Source organism: Canis lupus, chromosome 32 (assembly GCF_048164855.1).
Source record: "Canis lupus baileyi chromosome 32, mCanLup2.hap1, whole genome shotgun sequence".
In the NCBI taxonomy this organism is placed as follows: Eukaryota; Metazoa; Chordata; class Mammalia; order Carnivora; family Canidae; genus Canis; species Canis lupus.
The window spans coordinates 43,056,166-43,077,057 of NC_132869.1; the positions used below are offsets into that span (position 1 = coordinate 43,056,166).

Consider the following 20,892-nt stretch of genomic DNA (forward strand, 5'->3'; position numbering starts at 1 on the left):
TTCCTTTCTAATTAATGCTGGGTGACCAAGTAGTGAAGCTTCTGTGTATGTTGAGAGAATATTTAGTTAAACAATAATTTAAAAGAGAAATGTGTCATTAGACAATTTAGATACAGGTTTGATGCAATTCTGTTAAAAGTAGGAGTCCAGTATATTATCAGTCCTTTTAGTGTAGCATATAAAATATCTTTTTCTGGCAAAAGAGCCCTGTTTTTCTTCCTCTCTTTAATCTTCCTTCTTTTTTCCCAAAACAGGTCAGATTTCTTTTTATTAGACTTTGGCTCTAAATACCTTGGTTTTGAATCCATCCATGTATATTACCTTGAAGAAGCTTCTTCTCAGTGCCTGTTTCCTCATCTATAAAATGGTGAATTAGCCCATAACTTTATTACAAGGACCAGATCAAGTATATTAAATGGTATATAACAGTTTAGAATGACACTGGAATATTTTTAATGTGTATATATACACATATATATGTATATACACACATTTAAAGTATATAAATATATACATTACATATTGGCTATATATACATAAATAAATGTCTATTTATTTATAAATAGACTGTTTTATAAACAGTGAACATAATTTGTCGCTAACATAGCTCATAGCCTTGAAAAAAATTCCAGTTTAGGTTTATTTGAGTGCTAGGTTTGTTGAATATTTAAAAACAAATCAGTATAATTCACAATATTAGTAGAATAAGGACAAAAATCATGATTCTCTCAATGGATTTAGTAAAAGCAATACATCCATTCATGAGAAAAACTTTGCTTAGCAGAGTAATATTATTGAGGAAAACTTTTGGAATCTGATTAGGTATTAACTAAAACCTTAGGAAAAATATACATAGTAATGAATGATTTGAAAGCATTCTCATAAGAGTAGACAAAAACACATCTGCCACTGTCTATTTTTATTTATATTGTACTAGGGGTTGTATTTAATTTAGTAAGTCTAGGGAGAGGTAAATAGATTAGAAAAGGAGATACAAAGCTGTTATTATTTGTAGTTGTCATGACTGTGTACTCTTGGTTGAGAAAAACTGTTTCGGATTAAAAAAATAGAAGATTTGGCCAATACATGAAAGTATAGAAAAAGAAAATAGGTAATCTTACTGAACAGAGATTATAAAATAATATTGCTAGCAACAAAGGAGAAAAGATAAATTGGATGAATCAAATGCAAAATGTTCTTGAAAAGGTATTATCAAGGAAGTGACAAGACAACATAGAGCATGAACAAAGATATTTGCAAATCATATTGCTGGGACATATAGCCAGAATATATAAAGACCTCTTATAGCTTACTAATAAAAAGACAAATGGGCCCAATAATAAATGGGCAAGGGATCTGAGTAGATATTTCTCCAGCAAGATATACAAATACAAATGGCCAATGTGATTACAAAAAGTCCCAAAATCATTAGTTATCAAGGAAATGCAAATCAAATTTGTAATGAATTCTACTTCACACCAACTAAAATGGCTATATTTAATAAAATAAAGAAAACAAAAAAAATAAAGAAAACAAAGATGTGGATAAGTTAGAATCTTCATACCTTACTGATGAGAATATAAAATGGTGTATCTACTTTGGTAAATAATTTCTTAGTTCCTGAAAAGTTAAACTTAGAATTACTATGTGACTTAGTATTCCACTCATAGATCTATATGCAAGAGAACTGAAAATGTATGATAAAATAAAACTTGTATACATATGTTCATAGCAGCATTATTGAAAAGAGCCAAAAAGTGAAACAACCCAAATGTTCATCATCTGTTGAATGGTTAAGTAAAATGTGCATACCCATACAATGAAATAGTATTTAGAAATAAAAAGATGAAGTACCAACACATGCTACGATGTGGATGAACTTTGAAAACATTATGCTAAGTGAAAGAAACCAGTCAAAAAAGGCCATGTATCATATGATTCCATTTATATGAAATGTCCAGGATAGGAAAATTCATAGTTACAGAATGATTAATGGTGTTTAGGGATGGGAGCAGGAGGGAAGAAATGAGAATTGGTTGCTAACATTTACTGTATTTTATTTAGGGAGTATAAAAATGTTCCAAAGTTAGAGTTTGATGATGACTGCACAACCTTGTGAATATATTAAAAAACATTGAATTGTACATTTACATGGGTCAATTATATGGTGTTTGAATTATATCTCAGTAAAGTTGGTTCAAAAAATAAAATGGCAGAAATAATGCTAAATATATGTATTGTACTGATAAAAAAAATAAGTTAAAGAGTCTTGAATTAAAAAAAAAATTCTTGAATTATGTGAGTGAAAAAGGAACTCCAAAAATTGATACGCCTATAAATACAACGATTTAACTGGCAAAAACTGTCAGGTTCAACAATCAAAAACTTACTGCTACCAGGGTAAGAAAGCACAATGTAAGTAAGAAAGCACAATGAAGAAAAATCAGAAAAATGTCATTAAGAGTGTCTAGTGGCATTTTAATTTACCCCGATTTCATCTTCCACTCCCCAGCTCAGCAGCATCTTTGAAGACAACCACCTGCATCCCTGATACAGGTACCTAGTACTAGAGGGAGCAGATGTGACCTTACATTCAAGGATGTATAGTTGTTTTGACCTGTTTGATGGTTTTCTGAAAGATGTTGCCTTTCTTTCACCTAACTCAGAATTCTCCCAGAGCTGGGGAGGCTACCCTGGGGGCAATTGTCAAAACCAATTTAAAGGCAAATGTATTAGTCAGTATAGTCTGGAGCGAGGGAAAACAGAACAAACAATAATCAAAAACTTCTAGGGGATGGGGGAGGCTGAAGATTGAAATGCTTTGAGTAATAAAAACATTGAAGAGCTCCCACATTCTCTGAAAAATCTAGAAAGCCACATGTATATCCAGGGCTGGATGCATGTTCAGAAAAGACCTGAGAAAGTCCTAAGGTCTTGTCTCTGGCTGATCATCAGACTTCTATGCAGTGGGAATCAAAGGCTAAGGAGGAGTTGTAAACTGCCAGTGTTTTGTCAGTTTGCCTCAGCCACATACACAACTCATTTACAAATACTAGATTAAGACTTTTTTTTTTTTTTTTTTTGGTCATTCCTGGTGTTTAAGTTATTCCCTAAGCTAATTGAACAGAGACTTCAGTGGCCATAGTGACAAAAAATACAGACTTGTAGTCAGAAAGATTACTAAACAAATATATAAAATTACATCAAGCCCCAAAACACACTCAATCAAAGGAGGAGATTTTTATTTTCAGCATTGCCACATTATAATATTTAAGGTGTCTAGTTGTTAACAGAAAGTTACAAGGTGTTCAAACAAAAAGTTATCCTTTACACAGGAAAATAATATAGGAAGTGTCCAGGGAAAACCCATACATTGGCCTTACTAGACAAAGCCTTTAAATTAAAATGTTAAAATATTCCCAGAGAACTAAAGAACCCATGAGAACAATATCTAACCAACTGAAAAATAGTAATAATGATACTATATTAAGTTATATTTTAACACATATAATTAAAATTATACAGAGGAGTGAATAGAAATTTTGTTGAAAAATATAGTGATAAATGAAAAATTCACTTAAGAATTCAATAGCTAATTTGGGCAAGTAGAAGTAAGAATTAGTGAACTTGAAGTTAGGTCAGTTGAGATTATCTCCACAGCACAGAAGGAGGAAAGAATGAAAAAAAATGAACAGAGTTTGAAAGATGTGTGGGACGAACACATACACACAACACCAACACAAGAAGTCCCACAAGGAGAGTAGAGAGAAAAAAGGACAGAAAGAATATTTGAGGAAATTATGGGTGGAAATATTCCAATTTAATGCAGGATATGAATCTGCATATCCAAGAAGCTTAACAAAAACTCTAAATAGGAGAAACTCAGAGATCCACACTATGATACATTTTAATCAAACTGTTATAAGACAAGGACAAAGAATCTTGAAAGTCACAAAAGTAGGGGCACCTGGGTGGCTCAGTTGGTTAAGCAGCTACCTTTGGCTCAGGTCATGAGCCCAGGGTCCTGGGATGAAGCCCCATGTTGGGCTGCTCAGTGGGGAGTCTACTTCTCCTCTGCCTCCCATCCCCTCCCCCAGCTCATGCTTGCTTGAATGAATGAATTAATGAATAAATAAATGCAAGCAAAAGAGAAGTAGCTCTTCCTATGAAAACATTCTCAATATAATTACCAGCTTATTTCTCTCTGGAACGTATAAAGGCTAGAAAACAGTAGGATGACATAATCAGTTTCCTGGTTAAAAAAAACCAAAAACAAACACATTGTCACCAAAAATCCTATGTCTGGCAAAACTTTAAAAATGAAAGAGAAATTAATTTGCTATAGTGACGCCTATGTTAGATTGATTAACCGTTGATGCCTATCCCTATTGATTCAGCAAGCTACAGCTAGTTAGACAGTGGCAGAGAAATGTTATCTCACGATTTTTCCAGACTTTCGGTATTTAGCAAATATAAATAACAAAAACAAAGAAGATAAATCTTTGAGTGTCTAGTCATTTCCAGTGCCTTTTAAATTATTTCTAATGGTAAATATCTATTCTTGTATTTAGTTTTGCATTATATACTTCTTAAGGTATATGGGTATTTAGCTGCTTCAACTATCTTATAGAAACTTATTTATAGGATTTCCAATTTAATTATCATGATTTTAACATTTCTGAAAAATAAGCCCCGTTCTGTACCAGGTCTATAAAGAGAAATGTTTTTATGAAGCTCATCTTTATCCTATAAAGAAATACTTACTTTTAGTCTTTTTTGATAGCATTTATGGTATTTCAAAGAAATATTCTCAGAGATCAAAGTGTTACAATAATGTTTCTAATATTGGGATAGGAAAAACATAGGGTTTTAGTTTGTTATAAAAATTAGCAGCAAAATAACTAACAGTGATAAACTTTTCTCTCTTCAGAGCCAAGGAATATGAAAGTTTAATGGAAACAAAAAATTCTGGATCTGACTCACCTTATAAAGCAAAGTGAGTATTTTATTCTACATTTTATTTCTCTATCTTACTGGTATCTGCCTATATAAAAGTTTATCTGAACTTCTATTCCTCTGATCCTAGGCTTTATATCTGAAGCCTAGAACTTCATTCTTCTAACACAGTAGTTTCCAGCAGGAGACAGTTTTGCCAGGGGACATTTGGCTGTGCCTGGGGGTATGTGATCACATTTTGATTATCACAGCTTAAAGAAATGGTGCTTTTCCCATCAAATGCATAGAGACCCAGGAATGCTGTTAAACGCTCTTCAGTGGGCAAGACTGAAGCAAAGAATTTTCTCATCCAGAACATCAGTAATTAGAAAAATGCTGGTTATTGCTCTGAGGAGAATCTTGCTCAAGATTAGTGCCAGGGCCGCCTGATGGATGAGGATTTAGACCCCACCACTGGGTGTAAGTGTAACTACACAATAGCTAGACAAAACCATCATCGTTTTGCTTTTCTCAAATATATTAGCAGTAGAGGTGCAGTGAAGAAGGTATTCAGAAACAATGCTGATGGGAGTGCAGGTTAGTATAGTCTTATTGAAAGGCAATATGAATCCAGAGCTTAGAACTTCTACTTTAAGCTGCTGAGTGAAATAATGCAAAATGTGCCTAAGTATTTATATACCAAGATGACTATTTTAATATTATTTTCCATAGTGAAAAAGTCAAGAACGAACTGCCACAAATTGAGGAATATCTATAACCACTGGTTGGTGTAGATATGCTGTAGCATTTTAATGTAGCAATTATTTACATTTAAAACAAATCATGTTTCCTGTCAGAAATTAGATAACCCATCAGAAAATTACTTTTATTAATTATTGTTTTGGGGACGCCTGGTGGCTCAGTGGTTGAGCATCTGCCCTCAGCTCAGGTTGTGATCCCGGGGTCCTTTGATTGAGTCTGGCATCAGGAAGCCTGCTTCTCCCTCTGCCTTTGTCTCTGCCTCTTTTTCTCTCTGTCTCTCATGAATAAATAAATAAAATCCTTTAAAAAATTATTGTTTTCAATCTATTAGTCATTGCGATTCTAAAAAAAATTGTAAAATATTAAAGAAGTTAAAAAATTACCAACATTATGATGATACTGTATATCTGGAAAACCTAAGAGAATCAAGTGAAAAACTAGTAGAAATTAGAGAATCCATTCAGTAAGATGGCTAACTACCAAATTAATGTGATATTAATAATAGCTAATGTTTACTGAACCTTTGCCTTATTCCTAGGCTCTTTACTTGTGTTGACTCCTTTATTCCTTGCAAGAACTAAATGAATTTCATTAGTGAAGCTAACTAAGCCTTACAAAGGATGAATAACTTGCCTTAAGGTTATGCAACATCCTGGCTACAAAATTAATACTTTCTTTTCTGATAATCAGTTAGAAAACATAAATATCATTTATAATAGCAACAAAAAAAGTAAACTAAGAATAAACTTAACAAGAAATATGAAGGCTCCATAAAAATTGAAAACCTTAAAATGCTAACATTATAACAAAGGGTATATAAAAGAAGACTTATATGTAGAAAGACAAATTATACTCTTGAATAGAAAACATGGTATAGTAAATTTTCCAAATTCTCCTACAACCAAAGTGTAAGCTGAATAAAATAACTGCCTTTAAAACAATAGAATAATTTTAAAGAACGTATAGAAAATGAGAAGTTCTAGAGAAAAAACTTTTTAAAGGAAAATGAGGTAGGACTGTACTGACAGATATTTAATAATATCGTAATAATATCCAGGTAGTTAAAATAGTTTTGCATTGGCACATGAATAAACATGCAAATTGATAAAGAGATTTTTATTTTATTTTTTTAAAGATTTTATGTATTTACAAAGATAGCCAGAAGAAGAAGTTCAGCCATTCCTGGTGGCATGACCTTGTACAATATAACTGCTACTATTCCATCAAGAGGTGGTCTCATTTCGTTTCGTCTTGAATTTGTTCTGGCCTCTTTTTTTTTTTAATAATAAATTTATTTTTTATTGGTGTTCAATTTGCCAACATACAGAATAACACCCAGTGCTCATCCCGTCAAGTGCCCCCCTCAGTGCCCGTCACCCATTCACCCCCACCCCCCACCCTCCTCCCCTTCCACCACCCCTAGTTCGTTTCCCAGAGTTAGGAGTCTTCCATATACTGTCTCCCTTTCTGATATTTCCTACCCATTTCTTCTCCCTTCCCCTCTATTCCCTTTCACTATTATTTATATTCCCCAAATGAATGAGGCCATATAATGTTTGTCCTTCTCCGATTGACTTATTTCACTCAGCATAATACCCTCCAGTTCCATCCACGTCGAAGCAAATGGTGGGTATTTGTCGTTTCTAATGGCTGAGTAATATTCCATTGTATACATAAACCACATCTTCTTTATCCATTCATCTTTCGATGGACACCGAGGCTCCTTCCACAGTTTGGCTATTGTAGACATTGCTGCTAGAAACATCGGGGTGCAGGTGTCCCGGCATTTCACTGCATCTGTATCTTTGGGGTAAATCCCCAGCAGTGCAATTGCCTCTTGACTTGTTTTGACCTATAGACTACTATGGAAGCAATAGGTGATTCCCAAGACTTGGCCTTAGACACCTCAAGGCTTCTGCTTTCAACTTCACTTTCTTGCTTCCCTGTGATTACCCTGTAAGGAAGCCTGGGCCAGCCCCCTTGAGGACGAAAGATCACTTGGTCATGGTGATAATCCTTTTAATATGCTGTTGAATTCATTCTGCTTGTTTTGTTGAGTATTTTTTTTTAAGATTTTATTTATTTATTCATGAGAGATACAGAGAGAGAGGCAGAGACACAGGCAGAGGGAGAAGCAGGCTTCCTGCGGGGAGCCTGATGTGGGACTCCATCCCAGGACCCCAGGGTCACACCCTGAGCCAAAGACAGATGCTCGACCACTGAGCCTCCCAGGTGTCCCTCTGTTGAGGATTTTTGAATTAATGTTCACGTGAATTATTAATTCTTTTGAAGCCTCTGCTTGTGTTACCTTTGCTTATGTCCTGTTGGCCAAAGCAAGTCATCTCACCAAGTTCAGAGTCACTGTAGGAGACTATACAAGTCATGGATAGTGGGATCCTTTAATGTAACAATCTACTGCAGAATTTTCTCTGGATTCTCCTCTTACTTGACTGACTGCTCTACTTCAGTATTTTTTGCTTGGTTCTTTCTTGTCTCTTTGATTTTTGACACTAGCAGGCCTTTCTCCTGAGAATTCAAATGCAGAATTATTACCTTGTTAATCTTTTTTTTTAAAGATTTATTTTATTTTATTTTATTATTTTATTTTATTATTTTATTTTATTATTTTATTTTATTTTATTTATTTTATTTTATTTTATATTTTATTTTATTTTATTTATTTTATTATTTTATTATTTTATTTATTTTATTTATTTTATTTTATTTTATTTTATTTTATTTTTTATTTACAAGAGAGAGAGAGAGGCGGAGACACAGACAGAGGGAGAAGCAGGCTCCATGCCGGGAGCCTGATTCGGGACTCGATCCCGGGACTCCAGGACCACGCCCTGGGCCAAAGGCAGGCGCTAAACTGCTGAGCCACCCAGGGATCCCCCTTGTTAATCTTATTGAGGTTTATGACTTTAAACATTTAATCACTGATGTTTTTTAAGTGTTTGATTCTAACCTAGCCCTCTCCTCAGAACTCTAGACTCAAATATCCAGCTTCCTGTTTAGTGTTTCCACCTAGTTATCTGTCTCTTCAAGTGGCCCCCTCAAGTGAACATGTGCAAATTTTAAGCTCCTGGAATTTGCTCTTAAACCTTACCCTTCACATGTTTTCTTATCTTTAGGAAATAGCAAATCCATCCTTTGAGACTAAAATCTTTAAAGTCATCCTCTCTTTCCTCACACTTCACTTTCGGTCCACCAACAAATTCTGTTGGCTCTATCTTTAAAATATATTCAGAATCTGACCACTTTTCATTACCTCCACAATAACTAGTCTAACGGACTATTGTCTCTCATCTGGAATATTGTAGTAGGCTTCTAATTAGTCTTACACGGCTTCTGCTTTTCCTTACTTACTGGGTAACCAGGATGTTCCTTTAAATTATAAATATAGAAAAAATAGCAGTAGCTATAGAAGCATAATTTATGAGTGTCTCCAAATCCTCACATAGACACCAGATTAATAGTTAAGAAAACCAAAAGCCATGGCAGCATTTACAACAAAACCACATTCCCAGGTATCTCCAGGAAATCCAGACAGCCACCAGATCTGCATGGTATTGACATCAGTGTGAAAGAGAGCAAAAAGAAGCAATTGGGATAACAATTGTAAAGAAAGGAGGAGAACCCCCAAATAGCTCATGTTTCCAATGCAAAGTGTAGGGAACCAATTTGACCAAAGCACCTGTACCTCATTTTCAAGTAGGTTCTCCTGGAAGTGCTCGTGAACAGTTTGCCTTGCTTTTTTTGCATGTCCTAAATATCAAAAATCAGTTTTTCCAGTTGCAAAATCCTTGGTCCACATCTTTTTCTCAAGGATCTAAAATTTTAAAAAATAACATAAAAGTTATAGTTTCTTATAGAACTAAGAGTGATGCCCAAAAGCAAAAGAATATTACATAATAACTATCTCATAATTTTATAGTATAACTAAGAAAAATATCAGTGAATAGGAATTATATGCTAATAAACTGACCATTCTCTAATTATTTTGGTAATGATATTAGTAATGTTATTTTGAGTCTGTTGTGCATATAATATGGGATAAAGTAAAGGATGTTATGGAAACTAAGATTCTTCTATCCCATGTTCCTGAAAAGCTGAATTTTCAGTTTGCAGGAGATAGTAATGAAAGGAGAAAGGAAATAAATGTAATATAGAAGAAATCAGGTAACACCCCTATAAGACTGAATTTAAATTATATTAATTTATGGGGTATTTTATCCTTCAGAAAGTGGTATGCATATGTATATTTGTGTGCGTGTACGTATTTGTATATACATACATATGTATATACACACACTTATTTCCTAGCTCTATCCATTGAAGAGCCATTGAAACAATGATCAACACAGTGGCAGTGAGTTCATTGATTTGGGACTTAAAATATCATTTCTCACTAAAAGAAGCAAGAACTTCTTAGAAAAGTGCCTGATTCTAGACCCAAATGCGCCATCGTACTAGATGGCAAGGAAGCTCTCAAAGATTGCTAGTGTTTTGTCAAAGGAATCAGTAGTCAACTTAAGAGTTTTCTACTGGACAAAAATAGGACAATTTGAGCTTCCAAAAGGAAAATTATTATAACTGATTGAACTTGGTAACCAGATAGTAGACGAATTGTCTCCTTATTATTATAATTTTTAATTGTCTCCTTTTTAAATTATTCTAGCTAATAAATGAAGATGATTCTTTCTCTCTTGCTCTAGTTACCCATCCCTTTTCCAGAAAAATTGGTCCTGAAGTCATTAGATGAGATACCCAAACAGCCATCTGCACCAGGGAGATGGCTGGAGGTATCAGTGACACAGTGAGAGATGTCAGAGACTGAATAGGCTAAGGTGGACATTTATTTATGCAGGGTGTAAAAGGGGCGGCCAGATGTGGAGTCTCAGAGCCCAAGCAGAGAGAAGGGAGCTTCTACGTGGGATGGGCACCAAGGCCTGGTGTGGTGAGTCAGAGCAGAATGAGGATACGTGGAAGGGCATCCTAGCACAGTGTGTCAGAGCCCAGGTGAAGAGGGAAGCCTGACAAAGGCAACTGAATTGAAACCCAAGCAGGGTGAGAAGGCACAGTAGCCCAGTCAAGGGAGGCAGAGCCCAAGCAGGAGCATAATAGCATGTGTATAGAAACAAAGATGGGGGGCACCTGGTGCCTCAGTTGGTTAAGCTTCTGCCTTCGGCTTGGTTCTTGATCCCCAGGCCTTGGGATTGAGCCTCGCACTGGGCTCCCTGCTCAGTGGAAAGTCTGTTGCTCCCTCTCCCTCTGCTGCTCTTCCTGCTTGTGCTCACTCTCTCTCTCAGATAAATAAATAAATTCTTAAAAAAAATAAAAGAAACAAAGATGGATGTTATGTTACATGTAGGTTTTTGGTCAAACACATAAATATATTAAGGATCATGAAAGGCAGATTGCTCACTGCTGGAGAAGAGTTAAAAATATCCAGGAAAAATAGACCCTGTAGCAAATTGGAATTATAGGCATTTGTTTTAATTGTATTTCCCAATATATAGAAATAGAACTATAGATGTAAATGTGTAGGAATACATATATGTATATGATATATTTTTTTATTTTTATGTATAAAATAAATACATAAAATAAACATTTCCTAGTTCTTTCCCCTGAAAGTGAGGGCCTGGGAAAAGCAAGACTTCAAAAGCAATACCCCAGCACATCAAGTACTCCCGTGTACTGTGAAGGCAAGGTAGTTCCTTAAAAGAGAAAGATGGGTTCTTCTTTCATGAGAAGGGAGCTGGCAGGCAAAAATGAAGGGTGTCCAATGTAGGAGGCAATGCCTGTACATTGATTTTTTCAACTTATATAGGGATTTCTTAAGCTCTTATATTTAGAAATAAAGGCTTCAACATATTATTTAAAAATAGAAGGGGAACCAATTGCCCTAAATTTAGACCATGTACCTTTCAAATAGTGGAAGTGAAAGAAAAAATTGTTAATGTGTTTGTCTTCCTGTCTATCATACTAAAGAGCGACGTTTTCTAATGTGGACCTAGCGTCTTTTCTTATGTTTTTACAAATCATTCCAATGATCCTAATGAACCCCCCAGAACCTCACCATGATACAAGTTAGGGTTCCCTATAGAAATATATTTACATTTCACCGTCTGCCAGTGACACACTTGAACTTAGAGTTGTTGTGGGGATTTGTTTAATTTTTGAGAAGAAAGTATTTGACCTTACAACATTCTCCACAAAGCCATTTATCTGACAGATAATTCTCATGTTCTAGGCTAGGAGTTACAGAGCCTCTTTTTCTTCTCATGCTAGAAAATTTTTCTGCCAGAAGTAGCTCACAGAACAATTTCTGTGTTAAAAACTGCACCCTCTAAACAGCTTCTTTTCTTCCCTGGTAGGGAAAATATAACTTTCAGGGCCTGAGTCCTGACGGTCTGTAATTATTCATAGTATGAATCAAAATCTGATGCTTTTTTCTTGAGAGGGGCTATGTTATTTGTGGTACTTCTGTGGAGGCAGGGAATGAAACAGAGGTTTATCTCATGTTACCAAAGCATCCCCTTGATTTGGCATTCTTCCTTGAAGGGTAGGTTCATAGGAGTCCCAGATTTGATTTACCTCAGGGTGAAATATAAGCCTCTTGTATTCTGTGAATTAAAATGGTCCTTGTGCCTCCCTAAGTACCCCTGGTTTTCAGTGGAATGTGACCATTCTTGGTAAGAATACTGCTAGATTCATATGCATCCATGGCTGCGGCCGAATATTTAGTTACATGGTGTATAGACTTTATTCAGCCAAGAGCTGAAGTGGCTACTTATCTATCGCACGATAAAGTTTGCTGCCAGTATTCCTCAACATGATAAGGTCAGTAATTTTAATCTAATGGGATTCCAGCCCATATTTGATTAAAAGGGAAAAGAAGTATGTTGTTCTTATTCTATTTCTGTGTTTTTTGTATATTCCCTTTTTCCTTTCGTTAGATTGAGACCTTCTGTCAATGAATAGTAATAATAGTTGATCATTTATTGAATGTCTACTTTACTCCTGAACAGTGTTAGGTACGTTACACTAATTACTTCCAATCTGCGAAAGCTCTGATATATATATATAATATTAAATATGAATATATAAAAATGTAATATTTTAAAATATACATAAATATATATTTATATGTTTTAAATATACATAAATATATATGTTTATATATTTTATATATACATATATATTTTTTAATCTCTTTTAAAATGAAGAAATTGAGATTCAGAGTAGTTAAAAAACTGTTCCATGGTTTACTGTGTGGTATGTACAGGTGCTAGAATTCACGTACAGGTATTTCTGATATTAGAGTTTATATTTAGTCTTTGACATATCAAAGTAAACTTCACACAGATAGCTTAGATTTTTTTTTTTTTAAAGCTGGCCTTCCTTGTCTTCATGGAGCTAACAGCCAAATGGAAGAGACCCCCCCCTTTTTTTTTAAAGATTTTATTTATTTATTCATGAGAGACATACAGAGAAAGAACGAGAGGCAGAGACACAGGCAGAGGGAGAAGCAGGCTCCATGCAGGGAGCCCAACGTGGGACTCGATCGTGGGTCTCCAGGATCACACCCTGGGCTGAAGGTGGCGCTAAACCGCTGAGCCACCTGGGCTGCCCTAGATTTTATTTTAAACTGGAGTTCACCAGTGCCTTTTTGAGCTGCATTTGCTGTTGTATTCTTTGAGAAATTTAAAATTTTTACACAAATACATTTTTAGGTGAAATGGTATTCTATGGCATTATTTCTTTGTGAACAAAATGCTCTTATTTAAATTGACTAATACGGTTTGGAGACAAAAGCATGGGATTTGAGGATCAAAGGCCAATACTTTTTACCAGTCGTGAGACCTTAGGAAAGCCCTTGAATTTGCCTGAGCCTTACTTTCTTCACTTTTCAAGTGGGAATAATACTAATAGACATTGTTTTCATAGGGTTACATATGATCATGTACATTCATGTATTTTGTAACCTGTGAAGTTATGGATATTATTAATATTAAAGTAAAGAAGAAATTTCTTTTTTAGCCTATTCATTAAATATCTATTGAATGCACTTATGATAGAGGTAGCATATTAGGTCCTGTGGATAAGGCAGTGAACAGGTAGACAGGAGCCCTCTTTGATGAAGTTAAGACTATATTTCTACACTGTTCAATAGAATAGCTTCTAGCTACATGTTTCTATTTAAATCATTAAGGTTAAGTGCAACTTAAGAGCCATCTGGTGGCTTACTCAGTTTAGTGTCTGACTCTTGATTTTGGCTCAGGTTATGATCTTGGGGTCATGAGATCAAGCCTCATGTGGGGTTCTGCGCTGAATGTGAAGCCTGCTTAAGATTCTCTCTTCCCCTCACCCCCCACCTCGTTTACTCGCTCGCTCTCAAATCAATCAATCAATCAATCAATCTACTTAAAATTCAGCTCCTCAGTCACACTAACTATATGGCAGGTACGTAATAGCCTCATTTGGCTAGCAGCCACTGTAGTGGACAATACAGATATGGAAGATGCCCATCATTGCAGAAAGTTCTGTTGTAAAGCTTGCATGGGAAAGTCGTGATGAGTGATTTGAGGGAATAGTCAAATCAGAGAAAGTAATGTTTGCACTGAAAACTCAGGGATAAGTAGAAATCGTCTAGATAATGTAGAGGCAAGGGAAGCATTTCAGAAGGAATGAATGAGCATTTGCAAAGATACTGAAGGAAGAAGAAGAGGATGATCTTTTTTAAAGATTTTATTTATTCATGAGAGACACAGAGAGAGAGGCAGAGACACAGGCAGAGGGAGAAGCAGGCTCCACGCAGGGAGCCTGACGTGGGACTCGATCCCCGGACCCCAGGATCAGACTTTGGGCTGAAGGCGGTGCCAAACTGCTGAGCCACCCAGGCTGCCCAAAGAGGATGAGTTTGATCCAGAAAGACTTCCTGTGCAGAGTCTGTGTGGCCAGATTAGCCCTACACGGGAGGATTCAGCCTTCCTTGACTGTAATAGGAGAAGCAAAGGAGAGTATGGGTGAAATGCAGATGGGCTTGTAGCAAAGTTTGTGGTTTGAGTTTGTGGCAGAAGGTGAGGATTTTCTTGTTCTGGAAGTTCTGTTTTCACTCTGAAGTGTAAGATCTTTTGAAAGCAAGAGGGAGAAAGGAAATGATGACGTTCTGAAGAGAATGGATAATGTATGAAGCAAGTCTTTGTGGAGAGTGATCAGACTAGACAGATTTAGTAAGATCCTCAATGTGTAGTCATACCAAGGTCAGAGATGGAAAAGGCTGGCAGATGTTCATTATCCACCTCAATAAATTTATACATGAAGACACTGAGAATGGCACTCGCCTACTGAAAGACTTAGTGACTGTCACCACTGCTGGGGTTTGGCCAGTAGGAGTAACAGAAAACAGAGAGGGAACGTAGCATGTTTGCCAGGAAGTGACTATAATCGTGGCCTACAGAATCTATCACAGGTAAAAATGGAGATGAAACAACAGGGGAACGGTGTATGGGGGCGAAGTGGAGAGATTTGGGAGGATGTATGGTGACTATCTGTCAGTGGGCTGCTTAAGCAAATACGCGGAAAATGGGATTGCTCAGAGTGAGGTATATGAAACAGACGAGGAAGAGCTGCGAAGAATACCACGCACACTTCACTCAGGAAAGAATCCGTGGTCTAAGTAATGAGTTTTATTTCCTGGTTAAAAGTAAGTAATTGCTTGTTGTCTAAGTAAATGCCATCAGCAGTGGCAGGCACTACTGTCCTCTAGTTCTGTGTTGTGCCACGAGGACTAGGTTGATATTTATGAAGTGTCGTCAGCCGGAGGAGTGCTCTGTGAAGCAGTTCCCAATACAATAGTGAAAGTAACTTTTGTTTCAAACTGTTTAGGAAAATGAAATATTATAGTCTAATTCATTGAAGTCATTCTTCCCTTTCATTTTGTATTGAAGGCTTCAGCGATTAGCTAAAGATCTTCTAAAACAACTGCAAGTACAGGACAGTGGCTCATGGGCAAACAATAAAGTTTCTGCTTTAGATCGGACCCTAGGAGAGATCGCTCGAATATTGGAAAAAAAGGTATGTAACTAATTTCTTGCCTTGCGTGGCCTTAATCTTTATGGTTCTTTCTCACTATGACAGGTCATAAGACTATAAGGCTGACTCTCAGTTATGCATTTCTTCTGTGTTTCCAAAAGCTGGTGCACCACTAGTGGATGTTTTTTCCTTTCGTTCTCAAACTGATGTTGTTTTCAGTCATTTTAATTGAAATCCTCAATAAATATGTTCTTTGAATCAGTCATATTTTTCCCCACACAAACAAAAATAAAATTATTTAACATGGAATCACAGTAATAAAAGTATACAGTTTTATGGCAGAAAATGTAAAATTTCGAATTACAGAACTCATAAATAACAACCAGATTTCCACAAAGCACCAGTTTCCTTACTGTCTCCAATAGAAGGTTTGGCAGTTTTCTTTAATGACTTAGAGTCATTAAATGTTCTTGCAATAGTTAAAAAATTCTTAATGATTTTTAAGGTATTTATTACTCAGTATAGAAACTTTTAAATGTACAAAGAAGAAATAAAATCCCTGTAATATCCACTGTTGACACTTTATTTTCTTCTTAACCTTTTTTACTGCACATTTCTTACATGAATTTATCTGGCTAATTTTATCATATTTTCTGGTGTCTTTAAAAATTCTGTATAACTAAATGAACATATTACAGTTCACACAATTTATATCACTTAGTTGGTTTTTAATTTATCTATTTGATGTAATGAGCATCTTTGTTTATTATTTGCATTTTTTGTGTGTTTTCTGGGTCTTAAATTTATAATATTTGAGACACATAAAAGACTGTAGTGATGAAAATAACCTGAATGTAATGAATACCTAACACACTGTGAATTCATCACCCAACTTAAAAACTAGACTGTTTCCAGTACATCTGTAGTTCCCAGTGTGATCCTTCCACACTCCATTCCTACCTCTGCTCCTTCTGAAAGAAATACTATACTCTATTAAAAGGATATCTTTTCTTTGTTTTTAATGTCTTTATTTCTTTATTTCATAAATGTATTCTTAAATAGATATTATTTAGTCTTGCTCATATTTGACCTTTATAAAATATCATACTGTAGACTTCTGTAATTTTTTCAATCAAAAGTAAAATTGTAAGTTTTATTTAGGCTTATAATTGTAGCTGTTTTTTATTTATTTTCTCTGTTGTATAGTAAGTACTTCATTGTGCTAATAATACAGTTTTTTAATACATTTTCCGGACAAGGACATTGTTTTTCAGAATTGAATTCATTCGGAGTTGAATGTGTATGGGTTTGTGTGAGAGAGAGAGAGAAAGAAAATGAGCGATTAGAGACAGTGCTGCTCAAACATTCTTGTATCAGAGCAAATGAACCCATTTCTCCAAAGTGGGGAGCCTCAGACTTTAGTCTACATCAGAATCACTTAGGACTTGTTAAAACACACCTCTCCTTGGGTTTCTGATTCAGTAGGTCTGGAGTGAGTCCTAAGAATTTGTATATCACAGGTGACACTGACGCTGCCGGTCCAAGGATCGTATTTTGAGAATTGTTGTGCTTGTCTAGGGCATATGCCTCAGGGATGGAATTACTGCGTTCTCGGGCACGTGAATGACCAGCTTCACAAGGTAGTGTTCGGCTGCATTTTGCCATCAGACAGCACAATCCTCTGTAGGACTGAGAGCAGCATATTCACTGAGGCATTGCGGCAGAGCCCCGAAGAGTCAGCCTTCCGTATGACGCATCTCTTTCAGAGTGTCAGCGAGTTCAGAAACTGGTAATTGTCAGACATGTGCTAGATGGGAGTGTTTGGAGGTTTGATAATACCTTGAAAAAATCCCTATTTTAAAATTAGCACATGCTGATTATTTTATTTTTATAAAGGGCACTTATACTTGAACAAAAAAGGGTTCACTTGAAGATACCACTGTGTGTACCTTATCTCATGAATATTGTTTTAGAGAAGTAATCACAGAATTTCTGAGGAAAAAGTAAAATGATCTGTATAAGAAAGGTATTCAGTATGAAAATCTAAGTAAAGTTATTTCACAAAGGGGCGATTTTACTGCAATACCACTGATTCCTTATAATTTGGGGAAGAAAAATGTAGTCTGGCTCCCGGTCTAAATGGTCTGTGTCAGAAACCTTGCTGTAAAGCTGTCCTCAGAGTATACACTGCAGGACCACCTGAGAGTCTAAACTTACCTACAGTAAGATCCTTTTGCTATTTTTATAACTAAAATCCCTTTTACCTAGCCAAGACAGACTCACTTTATGTGGAATTCTGTTCATAGTGTTATACTGACATTTCAGTGTAATTCAGCTGATATTTATGATTTCAGTCTAGGAATTGTAAATAACCATTCCTTTTTGTTTGGAAAACTGCCTGGAGTAACAAAATCATTAGAGCCAAAGCCAAGTACCCAGTGAAGGATTTGAAGACAGCCTAGAAGTGACAAGGGTGGGACCGGTGGAATTTGGACATGTACTTACTGAGGAATGAATCTTGAGATCTTTATCCTCTTAACTGAGATCACAACACAGTGATGCTTGCTATTACTGCTTTGATACGGTTTTCCTTAGATACTTTTTCTAAAGTTCTGAGAACTACTTTAGAACCAACAGGTTAAACTTTTGTGATGCATAAAAATACTGTTGTAATGAAAAAAAATACTCTTACAATGAAAGAGATCAGGAAATTAATGAAGCATGAAAATTATAGTACTTACATTTGTGTCATGTCCCTTCTGACTTTCTGGTTCTCTGATTTTGCTTAGAAACAGAGTTTGTAAGCTGTGTTGCGTATGTTATAATTTTTAACAAATTCCACCCAATTCTGCAAGAAATATGGTGGTCTAGATAGAGTACTTGCACCCACTCTACCAACAAAAATATCTAAAAATACTGGGGAAAATTTAAAGTAACTTTATTAAAAGCATCAAATTGCTAAGAAGAAATGGAGGAATTACCAGGTCAAAGAAAAAACAAGAATTTAGGAAGTTGTATTCAATTATAACTGAATCCCCCAAGAGCATTTGCCAGGCTGGCAAATGTAAGTTATGATTTGCAAGCCTCATGGGGTAGGGAACAAAAGTAAAGGCTTAAGGGCTGTCTAAGATATGACATCTAACACTTTTTCTGTTTATAAAGATAAGACCACCATAACCTATTTTGTAACATAATCATGAACCCTCTTACCCCATTCTCAGAGATTACAAAGAAAGTGCCTTGGCATAGTGCAGAAGTTATAACTATAATCCAGCTGTGGTCTTGCAGGCCAAATACACATCACCTGTATCATTTCAAATGGTGAATTGAATTTAAAGTAATCCCAGATTGATTAGGGGTGTCCATAGGAACTTGGCAGAAAGAAATGCAAGTCCTTTTTAAAGAAAATACCTTTATCCTAGGCCTCAGATAGTTTCTGTCAAGTAATTTTATAAGAACAAGTAGCCACAGTCGAAAAAATGAGGTGCAAAAGTAAATAAATCATTATGAGTAATAGCAAGCAGAAACTAGAATTGCAAGGCTTTTTAAGTACCAGTTAAAGATTATAAAACTATGTTTTTTATCTTTTAAAGAAATAAAAACCTTGAAAATATCTAGTTCTGGACAGAGTAGATAATTCAGAACACTTCTCCTACTGATGCCAATTAATAAAGTTAGGCAAAATATAAATTGGAACTGAATGACTAACAAAGTAGTGAGGAATTACTGGGCTGAGATCTGGGAACATGCCATTTTGGGGTTGGGTACAATTGGTGATCCAAAAGAAGTGGATGAGAATCTGAGTAATACTTTTGACATTGTTGCAGAACTGGTGGATTAAAAATGTTGGAGTCTAGGACTATCGGTGGTAGGGCCTGGGGCAAAATCCCCATGTTTTGGGCTGAGATATTAAAGGGCTGCACTAGGTGAAAGGGTAGATTGGAAGTATGGCATTCATTGTACAGACCACAGCTCAACTTTAAATCATCTAGGTAGCAGCTGAAAAAAAATCACAATTGCCGAAAAACAAAAAAAGTAGAGTAATCTTGGATTGCTAACACCTCCAGGGGCCTGATAGAAGAAGTATATGGGAAATCTACTCTGGAGGAAGATAATATCAATCTAAGTTTCAAATTATTTCAACAAAATAAATTTCAAATACAGTGTCTGGCAGAGTAAGATAATTAAGCATATAAAGAGGCAAGACAGCATGGATAAAAATCAATGGAAACAGACCAACAGGGAAATGCTTACTGTGTTCAAGAATATACATATTATTTTCTAAAAAGTATAGCACATTTGAAAAAAATAGAAATTTAAGAACTGAACATTTTAGCAATCAAAATTAAGAAAACTATACATCACATAACAGAATAAACCCAATGAAGAGAAAATTCATATATTCTAAGATGGACCTACATGTGAAAAGTCAAAATAAACTTTTAGGAAATAACAAAGAAGAATATATTCTTGACTTTGAGGTTTTCACAGGACAAGGAAAAGACACAAAAGAAATTAACTGTATAGGGAAGTGATAAATTTGCATTAAAAATCAGAAATTTTATTCATCAAAAGACACCAGAAAAATAATAAAAAGACAATAGAATGAAAGAAGATCTTTATAACTCATTAAGAAATTGAATCCAGGGCAGCCCGGGTGGCTCAGCAGTTTAGCACCGCCTTCAGCCCAGGGGTTGATCCTGGAGACCCAGGATTGAGTCCCGTATCTGGCTCCCTGCATGGAGCCTGCTTCTGCCTGTGTCTCTGCTTCTCTCTCTCTCAGAATAAATAAATAAAATCTTAAAAAAAAAAAAAAAAGTATCCAGAGTAGATAAGGAATTCTTACAAGTTAATAAGAAAAAGAGATGAACAGCCAGTAGGAAAATGGTTAAGATAATAGGCTTTCCCAATGCAAAGATAGTCAATCTCTTTAATAATCAGAAAATTACAATTGGGGGCACCTGGGTGGCTCAGTCAGGAATCTGCCTTTAGTTCTGGTCATGATCCCAAGTTCCTGGGATTGAGCCCCTCACCGGGCTTCCTGCTCAGTGGGGAGTTTGCTTCTCCTTCTCCCTCTGCTACTTCCCCTGGTTTGCCCTCTCTCACTCTCAAATAATCTTAAAAAACAGAAAAAGAAAATTCCAAATGAAA

General features: G+C 35.7%; 1 protein-coding gene across 10 annotated transcripts in view; it reads left to right on the forward strand.

Moving 5' to 3' along the window:
* SCAPER (S-phase cyclin A associated protein in the ER) overlaps positions 1-20,892 on the forward strand; it is a 431,009-nt gene that overhangs the window by 200,651 nt on the left and 209,466 nt on the right. For all 10 annotated transcript variants that reach the window (XM_072809831.1, XM_072809829.1, XM_072809834.1 and 7 more), the window contains 2 exons: positions 4,931-4,996; positions 15,657-15,783. In XM_072809831.1, the coding sequence (XP_072665932.1) occupies positions 4,931-4,996; positions 15,657-15,783 (193 nt within the window). The remainder of the gene's footprint in view (positions 1-4,930; positions 4,997-15,656; positions 15,784-20,892) is intronic.